Consider the following 13,227-nt stretch of genomic DNA (forward strand, 5'->3'; position numbering starts at 1 on the left):
CTTTAAATTCTTGATTGGTCTTTTGATCACATGACTAGAAAGGGAGGTTATCTTAAGCACCATTTTCTTTGGTAACTGTGTATCTGAAGACGTTCATGTATAGAATTGGTTGAAAAGCGCTTTATACAAATAAATAACATACAAAAATATATATAAATAAATAAATACAAATAAATAACATCACTGGCAAAAAAATACACAAAATCATACTCAGAGGCTCGAAATAAAAATCTGCAAAAGCATCAGAGACCTCCAAAGCAGACACCCAAACAACCTGCACTTCCTGTCACAAACCAGACAGCACATAAAACACAAAATCAGTGTGCCACACAATCACAGCCCTTAAGGCGAAATAACATACCTAACACACTAGTAATAGGTAACTCTATAGTCAGGCACACTGATGTCCCACTCACTAGGCTGAACAAGCAGAAAGTTACTGTTAGCTGCCTGTTGGGAGCCAGAATCTGCCACATAACACAAGCACTCAGGTCACTCCAGAACAAGTACAAATATGACTCTGTCATTGTGCATGTTGGTGTGAATGACCTGAGACGTAACTCCCTGAACTACATGAAAAGAGACATGGAAGAGCTCTCTGATCATGTAGCCCAGGCTGGTATGACCCTGACCCTAAGTAGCATCCTGCCCTCACCAAGAATGATACCCCAGTATAAAGAAAAAATGATCAATTTCAGCAATTGGCTAAGCTTCTGGTGTCATTCAAAGGGGATCCAGTGTCTGTCATCCTGGGACGACATGCTCGACAAGCCGCGTTGCTTCGCAAGAGACGGCTTGCACCTGTCACCCCTAGGCTTTTGAATACTGGCCGAGGCACTTGCTGCCCCCATAGTGCCTTTTTTAGGCAAGGCTTAACAGTCAAACCCACCTCCGTAAACAGCACAATTAACAAAAAACTGAGGGTTATGCTACTCAACGCCAGGAGTTTAAATCTCAAAATGCACGCGCTCAAAGCACTCCTCAGTGTGGAGAACATCGACATCTGTGCAGTAACTGAAACCTGGTTCAAGGCTCCAGAGAGCACCCCAGCACTACCGGGCTACAACTCATACCACACGTTTCGGCCACAGAACATGGACCGAAACACAAAAGGAGGGGGTGTATCCATATTCATCAAGGATACCTACACCTCCAGGTTAGTGACGCAACATGATACCTCTGAGATCATCCATGTGCAACTAACATCAGGCAAGTCTGCAGTGCAAATTGTGGCCTGCTACAGATCACCCTCCATGACCCAGGACCACCACTCCACCTTTCTGGAGACATTGGAAAACATGAAGGTCCTACCGAACACCCTGATATTGGGCATTTTCAATTACCCCACTACTCACTGGGAAAACTACTCGAGTACAAATTCCCAGGCCCAGTGCTTCCTGGAATTCATCAACTCAGACGCCCTGAATCAGCTGGTAAACCCTACCAGAGGTGGAAACATATTGGGCCTGGTCATTACCAACATGGGCGACAGGTATTCCATACCTGAGGTAAGCCCATCACTGGTTAGATCAGACCATAAACTAATCACTCTGGATGTCCACATGCCACCACCACCCCCAACTAAGGAAACCACAGTAAAAAACTTTTCTAAAGCAAACTTCACCTTACTTGGGTTGGAAGGGTGGCCTAATGGTTAAGGGTTTGCCTTACAAACACAAAGTGCAGGGTTTGAGTCTCACAAAGGATAATTGGCTAGGCTTAAAATGGCTCGCAAGGGAAGTTAGCTTAGTACTTATGAGGTGTCCTCTGTTTAAGACAGAGGTGGTAAGTTTCACAGCCCCCACGCTAAAGGATAACGCTGCCCAAGATGCAGAAACCTTTACAAATGCACTCTATGAGCACCTACAAGGATGCATGGATCGTGCCATCCCTAGCAAAACCAAGACTCACTCCTCTAAGAGAAGGAAACCAGTTTGGTGGACCCCTGCAGTAAGCAGGCTATACAATAGAAGGAGGAAACTAGTTCAGAAAAAAAGCAAATCCCAAGAAGGAAAGACATCCCTGATCAGTATCAATAAGAAACTAAGGTCCCTCATGAAATCATCCAAGGCTAACTTCGAAAGAAAAATAGCCACGTATTCAAAATATATCCACAAAGCCTTCTTTAGCTATTTTAAGAATCTAAGTGGCAACTCACAGATATGCACTGAACTAATGCAAAATAACACAAAATATACTGAACCTACTGATATTGCCAACATCCTGGCAGATAGATTCAGCGCAAACTTCACCCCCCTCTCACCTCCAAAAGGGCCCACAACAGTACTGGAAAAGTGTAGTGTCTCAAAAATCACAGACGCACTGGTGAAAACAATGTCAATGGGACTAGATGGTGTCCCAGGCTGTGTCTTGCATGAACTGCAGAACGAACTAACCCCCCACCTAAACACGCTGTTCAACCTCAGCCTCTCCACAGGCTATGTGGCCATAGAATGGTGCACAGCAACGGTTATTCCTCTCCATAAAGGAGGGGCCACAACGGACCCCGGTAATTATCGCCCCATAAGCCTGACTAGCCTGGTCTGCAAGGCTATGGAGCGCATCATCATGGAACTCATTAACAAAGACATTGGGAACCTCTAAACACTTGACCCGACCTAGTTCGGCTTTGTTAAGGTCAGATCATGCCTACTAAATCTGGTTGACTTCTTCAAGACAGTCACCAAGGCCATAGACGAGGGAATGGTGGTTCACACAGCCTACATAGACCTCGCCAAGGCTTTCGACACAATTCCCCACTCGGGTATTACAGAAAAACTCACCAGCCTGAACATAAACCCCTACGTCACGAGATGAGTTGCCAACTGGATTACAGACAGAACTCACATGGTAAGAATAGTGGGCTCCAGGTCCCACTCTAGACTTGTCACAAGTGGTGTCCCACAAGGCTCGGTCCTGGGACCCCTACTGTTCAGCATATACTTCTCAGAAGTACAGGAAAACACAGGAGGACTATAGCTAACCAAGTTTCCAATGACTGCAAACTGGGAACCATAATTGACTCTCCGGCTGACACGGACACCCTCCAAAAGGGCCTTACTGAGACGGACACCTGGTGTCAAAGTCATGGCCTCAAGCTAAATGCCAAAAAATGCATAGTCATCCCATTTGGGTAAAACAAAACAACCACGAATTACCACATAGGTGGCATCCCCCTTAATACAGAAGAGGTAATAAGAGATATGGGGTCCCAGGTAGATAATAATCTCTCCTTTGACAATCATATTGCCAAAGTAGTTAGGAAATCCTTCTATGTGGCCCATCTAATTACTAAAGGGTTCGTTTCTAGAAATAAAGAGGTTATAGTGCCCCTCTACTCGTCACTCATTAGACCCATCATAGAGTATAATGCTCCATTTGGGCTGTACCTCACAAGACACTTTCAAACAGCTGGAAAGACCACAAAAGTACCTCACCAAGAGGATTACTGGCCTCAAACATATGTCCTATGCAGCCTGACTGAAAAAAACTCCGGCTGTACTCAGTGGCATATCGCTTACTCAGAGGTAATCTCTGCCTGACTTACAAAGACATGTCCAACTCAGAATTGATGGACATGCTCCACCTAAAGAAATCCAAGTCACTGCGAGCCACGTGCTCTAGTGAGCTAAACCTCGCCACAACAATAAATAGAACATCCTGGAGGGATAGATTTCTGTCACAGAGACTCCCCATGCTTTGGAATAAAATTCCAAATTACATCAGGCAGAGCCCCTCATTAACACTCTTCAAGAGGAACCTTGACGAGTGGATGGGTAACAGAAAATACACCCCTGGGATCACTTCATTGGCTCTGCTTGACAGAGGATCAGTTAATTAATCAATGGGGCGGCGAAAGCCGACACACTCTAGCTAGGCTTATAAATGCCCTCTGGCAGATAGCTTAGTACTTACCTATGAACCTATAAATTTATTTTGATTTAAAGATACATCTGGAGTCCGGTCTACCTGCCTGCCTGGAACTTTATTTGGATTTTGTTTATCAGTCTGCTTTTTGAAGTTGTTTATCTAGAAGGTGTTCACCAAGACTTGAGAATGAATTCAGTTTCAGCAATACTACTCTCCTTTGCTTGCTAACTCATCTCTCCATTCAGACCCCTGTACCTAACTGGGTGAGTTTGTCAATGATGGCTGAGTGGGGAATAGTGTCAAAAGCCTTGGCTAAGTCTAGGTAGGCTGTATGCACAGATTTCCCCTCATCCAGGGCCTTGGTTCATAGGTTCATAGGTAGGTACTAGGCTATTGGCCCTAGGGCCTATATAAGCCTAGCCAAAAAGGTACCCTGGCTATTGCCACCCAAGAAAATTATTTTCCTATGCCCCTGTCGAGCAGAGCCACAAAGGTTATACCCGTCGTGAATTTCTTATTTCCAATCCAATCATCAAGATTTTTCTTGAAGAGTGCTAATGAGGAGCTTTGTTTGCTATAGATGGGTAGTTTGTTCCATAGTATGGGAAGTCTCTGGGACAGGAATCTATCCCTTCAGCATGTTCTGTCTATTGTGGTGACAAGGTTTTCGGGCTTCTTACCCATTTAAAGTTTGATAATAGGTTGAGATCGTTTCAGCCCCAAGACCTCTTAATCATTCGCTTTACCAGATAAAACTGCGTCCGCCAAGCACCAGCTATCCTGAGGGAAACTTCGGAGGGAACCAAGCTACTAGGTGGTTCAATTAGTCTTTCGCCCCTATACCCAGGTCGGATGACCGATTTGCACGTCAGGACTGCTACGGATCTCCACCAGAGTTTCCTCTGGCTTCGCTCTGCCCAGGTATAGTTCACCATCTTTCGGTTCGAAGAAGTCCACTGGGTTTAACAGGCATGATCTCCCTTTGACAAATCCAAACTGAGTAGAGTTAAGTGTTTGGAGACTATCTATATCTTTGTTGACAAGGTCCATGATGATTCACTCCATGGCCTTGCAGATAAGGCTAGTCAGGCTAATAAGTCTGTAGTTCCCAGGGTCAGTGGAAGCACAGCCTTTGTGCAAGGGAATAACAGTGGCCGTTTTCCATTCAGCTGGGACAAAGCTGATGCTTAGACTGTGATTGAAAACAGTACCCAGTGGTGTTGCTAATTCTTGTAGGAGCCCATGTAGGATGTTATCAGGTCCTCCAGATGCTGTGTTTTTGGCCTTAGGGTGTTTATGACCTGCTCTTTAGGGGACAGGTGGTAAGAATGCCATGGGGTACATATGGTGGGGACAGGGGAGTGAAGTTTTTTTTTTTCCAAATTGTTTTTTTTTTTTATTTTCCAAATAATATAATGTTTAGCAATACAATCATCAATAAACAAGTATTATAAACCTTTATATGCACTATGTACAATTGACCTGAACAAAGGAGGGAAAAAATTAATAAAATATATGAAATTAGTAACAAAAATGTATAATAATCAATTAATAAAGTTACACATTAATTATTTAGGGTTCATTTTTAATGTCTCAATAAGAGTTAAATTTTTTCCCAAGGATTGTTTGTCCATGTTTTAGGAGAAATTCTCGATTCCTTCACCTTGATTTCTAATGTCGCTGTTTCTTCAGGGGGGTGAAGTTTTCACAGAACTTGTCAGCCAACAGGTTAGCTATGTCCACAGGCTCAGTATATGTGGGATCATTAACTACCAGTTCGGCACAAATCTGGGCCTTTTCTTTTAGGGTATGGATGTAACTAAAGAACGCCTTATAGTTGTCTTTAGTTGAGGAAACTAATTTTGATTCATGGTTTTCTTTGGAGGACTTTACAAGTATATGCTTGTTTAAGCTGAGGAGGGAGTGTTTCCAGTTTGGGGCTCGCTCCCTCTTACTCTTTGATAGCAATTTCTTCTGATTGTAAAGCCTGTTTATGGCAGTTGTCCACCAGGCAGGTTTGCTTTTCCTTGAGGAGCTTGTTTTGGTCCCATCAGGTACAGCAGAATCAGTGAAGTGTTACAGGTGTTTGTATAAAGCATTGGTGCAGAGCTCAGCATAGTTGCCAGTTTCATCTGACGGGGAAGGTGCAGTGAAGCTGTTTGTACCATGATACCATCCCATAAAAGGTTATAATCTGCTTTGGAGAAGTTTTTAGTTTAGTTGCTGCTGGGGGGGGGGGGGGGGTCAAGTGTGATAGTTACACTGGATAATAAAAGCGTACACACCCCTGTTAAAATGCCAGTTTTTTGTGTTACAAAAAATGAGACCACAATAAATCATTTCAAAAATTCCCACCTTTAATGTGACCTGTAACCTGTACAATTCAATTGAAAAACAAACAAATCTGTTAGGAGAAAAAAATATAAAAATAAAAAACATACAATATGCTGGTTAGATAAGTGTGCACACCCTTAAACTAATACTTTGTTGTGTGTGCACACCCTTAAACTAACACTTTGTTGAAGCAACTTTTGATTTAATTCCAGCATTCAGTCTTCTTGGGTAGCAGTCTGTCAGCATAGCACATCTTGACTTGGCAATATTTGCTCACTCTTCCTTGCAAAAGCACTCCAGATCTGTCAGATTGTGAGGACATCTCTTGTGCACAGCGCTCTTCAGGTCACCCAACAGATTTTCTGTTGGATTTAGGTCTGGACTCTGGCTGGGCCATTCCAAAACTTTAATTTTCCTCTGGTGAAGCCATTCTTTTGTTGATTTGGATGTATGCTTGTGGGTCATTGTCATGTTGAAAGGTGAAATTCGTCTTCATCTTCAGCTTTCTAGCAGACGTCTGAAGGTTTTGGGCCAAACGTGACTGGTATTTGGAACTGTTCATAATTCCCTTCACCTTGACTAAAGCCTCAGTCGCAGCTAAAGAAAAGCAACCCCAAAGCATGGTAATGCCACCACCATGCTTCACTGTGGGGATGGTGTTCTTTTGGTGATTCGGAGTGTTGTTTTTATGCTAAATGTACCTTTTGGAATTGTGGCCAAAAAGTTAAACGTTGGTCTTATCAGACCATAGCACGTTTTCCCACATGCTTTTGGGAGACTTGATGTATTGTTTTGCAAATTTTAGCTGGGCTTGGATATTTTTCTGTGTAAGGAAAGGCTTCTGTCTTGCAACCCTACCCCATAGTTCTGACATATGGAGAATACAGGAGATTGTTGTCACATGTAGTACACACTTGCCAGAAATTCCTGCAGCTACTTCAGTGTTGCTGTAGGTCTTTTGGCAGCCTCTCTGACCAGTTTTCGTCTTGTCATCAGTTATGGAGGGATGTCCAGTTCTTTGCAGTGTCACTGTTGTCCCATATTTTCTCCACGTTTTGATGACTGTCTTCACTATGTTCCATAGTATATCCAATGCTGTGGAAATTTTTTTGTACCCTTCTCCTGACTGATACCTTTCAACAATGAGATCCCTTTGATGCTTTGTAAGCTGTCTGAGAACCATGGCTTTTGCTGTAGCAGGCAAATGAGTAAATGTCAGGAAAATCCTACTAGGACAGCTGAACTTTATTTGAGGTTAATCAGAGTCGCTTTAATTGATGGCAGGTGTGTACCCAAGAAGACTGAATGCTGTAATTAAATCAAAAGGTGCTTCAACAAAGTATTAGTTTAAGGGTGTGCACACTTATGCAACCAGCGTATTGTACGTTTTTTATTTTTTATATTTTTTCCCTAACAGATTTGTTTGTTTTTCAATTGAATTATACAGGTTATAGGTCACATTAAAGGTGGGAAAAGTTTTGAAATGATTTACTGTGGTCTCATTTTTTTTATATCACAAAAACCTGGCATTTTAAAAGGGATGTGTACACTTTTTATATCCACTGTACTTCAAATGAGATTGATTTGTGGTCAGATCTCACCAGGGAAGACCTGACAGTGGGGGGACCGTGGTCCCCCATATTGGTAAGCACCAGATCCAGGATGTTGGCACCCCTTGTGGGGGTGCCAACCAGCTGGTCCAAGGCATTAGAGTTATCAAAGTCGAGAAACCTTTGGGCATGTGAGTTTGAGCGCGAGTAATTTACCCAGTCATCACCCAAAACCATGGTGTTCAGATGTATCTTGATAGACTCGAGTAGATCCAAATAGACGAGTGGGTGTCCTGATTCATGGAGGAGGTACTGTAGTTGGCAATGACTTGAATAGGTGTCCTACCAACAGTTAATTGCACCTGAAGTTTCTCCAGGGAATCATGCTGTTTAACCAATCTGGAGGTGTATTTATCTTTAATGAATATTGATACACCACCTCCTTTAGATTTCATGCCTTCAGTTTGTGATCTAAATGCTTTGAACCAGGTCTTCATGGCTGCACAAGTGTATGCGTCTTCTGAGATGAGTGCTTCCAGTGAGTACAGTTTCATGTTAAGACTCCTGGCATTTAGCAGCATAACCTAGAGTTGTTTTTATATTGAGTTTTTATGTCTGGAATTTTGTCCTTGAGACACTGCCTAAAAAGGCACTCTGGGGGTGGCAAGTGCCTTAGCCAGTAGCCGAAATCCCAGGGTAACAGATGAATACCATCTCAGGCAAAGCATCAACGTCTGTTGATCACGTCATCTCAGGCTGACAGATACTGGATCCTCTTAGAATGACATCAGAAACAAATCCAGTTATTGAAGTCAGTTATTTTCTTTTTGTATTGAGGCATCATCCTAGGTGAAGGTAAAATGCTGCTTAAGGCTAGGGACATACCAGCCTGCGACACATAGTCTGAGAGTTCCATCATGTCTCTCTTCATATAGTCCAGAGAGGTACATCTCAAGTCATTCACACCAACATGGACTATTATAATGCATTCACACCAACATGGACTATTATAATGCAGCTTTTCTCCTCAGGCCTCCACTAAGGTCACTGGTCAGTTGGACATTCCTGGTAAACAAATGCCAATAAGTAAATTGTTATTAATTGCAAAAGGGCCAACAGCTTCCATAGTTTTATTAGCTTTCATTGCTAAATGTTGAGTCCGGTTGGAAATGTCTTTGCATAGGTTATTGTTGCAGTGTTTTTGTTTTTCTGCATCTGTTGTGTTACTGCATATGACTGTACATGCTGCTCTCCTATTTTTGTAATGGCTCTTGCCTGAGTTATGGCTGAAGGGTTTCAAGGGGTCAGTCTAACTGGTTAACAAATAAATAACTTTACACTTTTACAGCTTCACTGCTGTTGAAACTCGTAGCTGCATTTTGTTTTGTAAATGGAGAATGAATTCTATCAAGACAAAGGGTACATCTTTGTTTGAAGGTAAGTTACTTCTAATCCATGAATCCCTAATAGGATCCCACTCTGTCACAGAATAAACATGCACACACATACATGCATGCGTACATACACACAGACATGCTTAAAGGCAGTTTGGAGGATCACCATTCGCCTGTTTGTCTTTAGAATATGATATGGAAGTGTAGCACCCATCTAGAAAAAAAAATGCTGATGTAGAGAGAACATGTAGAATTGGTGCAGAAGATACCCAAGCTAGGAAGCGAAATGGAGAGCCAGCACTGTGAGACAGCAGTGCTAATCACTGTGCCGTTGTGCTGCAAGAATGTTGTAGACACCTTAAATTTACATATTACTAAATCTTACATGGACAAAGATATATCAAATAAACTTATAACCACTTTGTTTTAATAAATACATATCTGATCTCAACATACTCTGACAGCAGTATTCCTATTAAGATCATTAAGTGTTGTTGCTCAGCATGTAAGGTTAAGTGAATCTTCGTCCCCTCAACTGTTAGGAGTCTGCACTAGCAGCCACTGAATCTGGATGCTGTTATACCATATCTGTTTTTATTCACTTTTTTTCCAGTCAGGCCTTGGGTTTCTTACTTATCACAGCTGATATTGTAAACCTGGGTCCTTAAAAAATCTATTTTTTGAGCAGTATTGTCCATCTTGAACCTTTGATCAGATAATTTCGTTCCTGCATGGGATTTAATTTGTGTGTGTGTGTGTGTGTGTGTGTGTGTGTGTGTGTGTGTGTGTAAAAGAATATTCTTTCCTTTTTGCTCCATCAGGTTAATCCAGATTCAAACTATCTTTCAGGATGGCCTTGTTTCCATTGGTCATTACTTCAGCCCACCATATGTTTTATTTCCAAGGCCTTTGGGGTTCAGCCTCCTTATTTACATTTACAAAAGAAAAAAAAGTCCTTGTGTGCTGATAACTTCTTTTTTCTGAACGTATCTTCCATTCAGAGTCCTAACTAGTCTCTCTCCAGCTCTTCTTGGTTCAGTCATTGCAGGGAGAATTCATTTTGCACATTATGGATGCCCAGCAACATCTTCATTATAGCACAACTGTAATTGTTTTATAAGATTCATCATCGTGTTTTTTTCTAATTTTCTGAGGATGAAGAGTGCAAAGAAGTTTCTAAAGCAGGATCTCTGTAAGTGGTTGCATACCTGCGTAACCTTCTGTTTTGGCAAGCATGGATGATCTCTTGGATTTGTTTGAAAATCTCCTTCAACTAGGACAGTATTCACCTCTGTCACTTTTTTCAGAAATGCGTTGTGGATATTTTGAAGTCACAACTTGGCCAACTTTGCACACCCTTGCCAATCATTAGGTGAGCATAATACTTGTGAAAAATGTACTACCTAGGTCTGTCACCCAGCTGATTAATATGAAGAATTGCATGGGACTCAGTTATAATAGTATTCCTGCTGTCAGATTGTGGTGAAATCAAGTTCACGTGTTAAATGATATGGTTTTCATAACATTAGAGCTGTGAAATGACACATCAGGCTGGCCCCTCTCTTTAATCCTGTTTATGTTTTAGTCATTTTCTCAGATGCCACAGTTTTTTGGACACAGTATGATTCCTGGTGTAAGGATCTTTGGTTGTATAACTACTTACTGTAAGTGGTTAGTGACAGGCAAGAATGGAAGAAGAGTGGAGAGGAGATAGACAGTCTGATCAGATGATTTCAGTTGTAGCCAAGAGGGCACTCTGTTATCTTGCACCAACATTCATAGATGGGAACAAATCCTATCAGTAAAACTGATGATGAAAGTTCCACAGATCCAAGGCTGTTGTGCTTGGTTCATATAACACGTATACAGACATTTGCCATTGATAATAACTGTATCTGATCTTAATAAATTCATTAAATACCCACACTTTTGAAAACGTTTTCCATTAATTTATGTTGTGATTCAGTGAGGTAATCTGTAGAGGCAATAGTTTAACTTTTCATTAAATTATTTATAGTCCTCCAAATGAAATTCCCCATGGTGACCTTATACAGCAAGCTGTGGAAGAATTCTTCTCTTCAAGGCTAGAGAAGTGTGAAGAATACAGGTAAGGTATTGTGAGACAGTTTTTGTATTGTAATATGTACTGGCAGATTTATTGTGTTGGCTTATTTAACAGTAAATAAATCCTTCAGGTATGACACTTCCAAATGTTATCACATTGACATTTAACAGCAAAAAATGTTTCAAGTATGAAGATTCCAAATGGTACAGAGTTCAGCTGTAATCACCACCCTGCCTGAATACAGGTATCTACAATTAAAACTGCAAAAACTAGATGTTTGTAATTCTCTCTTCTACAGTAGCGTTTGGTTATTTGGGTTGTGACCTGATCAGGATACAACTGGCCAGCCTCACAAAGCTGTTGCTCCCTCCCACATCTATACTCTTACTGCTGATTGGCTAATCCCTTGGACGAAAATCAGTAGTCAAGAGTGTAGACAATGTCATGATTTTCTTGCTGTCTCAAGAAGGATCAGCACTGAGGCATCATAGGAGCAGCATTTGGTTTTAAGCTTCATTTCTAGCAGATAAGTCCCCATTAGGAACCCTTCCACACAGAAATTATTGCCTTTTTTAGAAAATATGTATATATTTTAATTGTTGACTAAAAGCAGTATTTCCCTTTTAAGAAAATTTGTATTTTTACATTATTGGAAGATTCCTATAAGGGACTGCTATTAGAACGCGGTTTATTGTATATTTGAGACTTTTTACTCAGAAGTATATTTTTGAAATACCAGAAAATGTTTTACAGGGTTGAAAACTTTTTTTTATTTTGAACACTTGTGTACACTTTTGTGTGTGTGCAGTTCTTCTGTCAGTGCACTTCAGAAAAGAGACTTTGAGTTCTGACAGGGATTTCTCCATAATGCTTGTGCTTTTACTTTTCATAAAGGACTATGTGGAGGAGTTTGTGTGTATGGTGCTTGTGAACACTTGTCTGACAACTTAATGTCCAACCTACTCTTTGTCAGCAATAATTGCTATAATCTGGTTTCTTCCTCCTCAGCTACATTATGAATACTTACTTTGTTCCTAGTGGTTTTTCTCCAACCATGCTTCAAAAGAAAAAGCAACACAGTAAAAAGCCCTTGTCACCACAGCAGGCTCAGACAGCATCTTCACTGTGTAGTGGTTGATCATTGTTTCTCAGACCACTCATATGAGTTCCTCTGGTGTAGCTGCTTTAGCCCCCATGGACTGCTGGTTAGCCATGTCTTGTACAGCTCTTCCAGTGTATGGACATGGGAGACTTATCTTCTTTAGATCTGGGAGATATTCATGAGGTTCTTATTGGAGTCTATGGAGAAACAGACCTCTTGCTAGGGGGTGAAGTGTGATCCCCTAGTCTGTCCTCTTCCAGGGAGTTCCCTACAAAAATAAAAAAAGAAACAAGCAAACAAATGGTTAGACATTGCTCATCAAAGGACATTGTTTCAGTTCATAAAGATGATTTCCTTACTTTAGGAAATTATTGTAGGCTGTAAATCCTGGAACTCTGAAATCCTTACCAGAGTGAAATCTCAATAAAGAAATTAGAGGAAAGCTTGCTAAGATTTTTGGCACTCTGATTCTGAGGAAAGTTGGTCCTCTCCAGCTCCCTTGGAGGAGTTTTCCTTTTCTGAAACTATTTCCAGTATGAATTGTGTATTTTGGTAAGAATAAGTGGATGTTCCCCCTCAACTGAAAAGATATTGTGATATTTTGCAGGTGGATGTGCCATATGCTACACCCAACCCTCCTATTTTGCCAGCGTTGAAGGATGTGTTAAATGCTGCCTGTAATAATCTTGACTCTCACCCTTCAGTTTCCAAAAAGGCGGATAGACTTTGTAAAGTATCTCAGGCTAACACTGTCTTGTTTTTTCATCTTAGATCTTGGAATTCACGGCTTCTATGATTCTCAAGATTCCTCATGAGATTACATGAGAAAAATTCAGTGGTTTCTAAAAAAACAAGTGGTCCCAACATTCTCATCCACTGGAATTTCAGATTCCAATTTTGGTCTACGTCAAA

General features: G+C 41.2%; 1 protein-coding gene across 4 annotated transcripts in view; it reads left to right on the forward strand.

The window, feature by feature from the left end:
* Nucleotides 1–13,227, forward strand: part of CCHR6.PART0H14orf28 (chromosome chr6.part0 C14orf28 homolog) — a 522,108-nt gene that overhangs the window by 175,515 nt on the left and 333,366 nt on the right. For 3 of the 4 annotated variants that reach the window (XM_044074252.1, XM_044074255.1, XM_044074253.1), the window contains exon 3: nucleotides 11,166–11,255. The exons of the other annotated variant lie outside the window; for it this stretch is intronic. In XM_044074252.1, coding sequence (XP_043930187.1) covers nucleotides 11,166–11,255 — 90 coding nt within the window. The remainder of the gene's footprint in view (nucleotides 1–11,165; nucleotides 11,256–13,227) is intronic. 4 annotated transcript variants of the gene reach the window in all.

Source organism: Protopterus annectens, chromosome 6.part0 (assembly GCF_019279795.1).
Source record: "Protopterus annectens isolate FY-2018-M chromosome 6.part0, PAN1.0, whole genome shotgun sequence".
Classification (NCBI taxonomy): Eukaryota; Metazoa; Chordata; order Ceratodontiformes; family Protopteridae; genus Protopterus; species Protopterus annectens.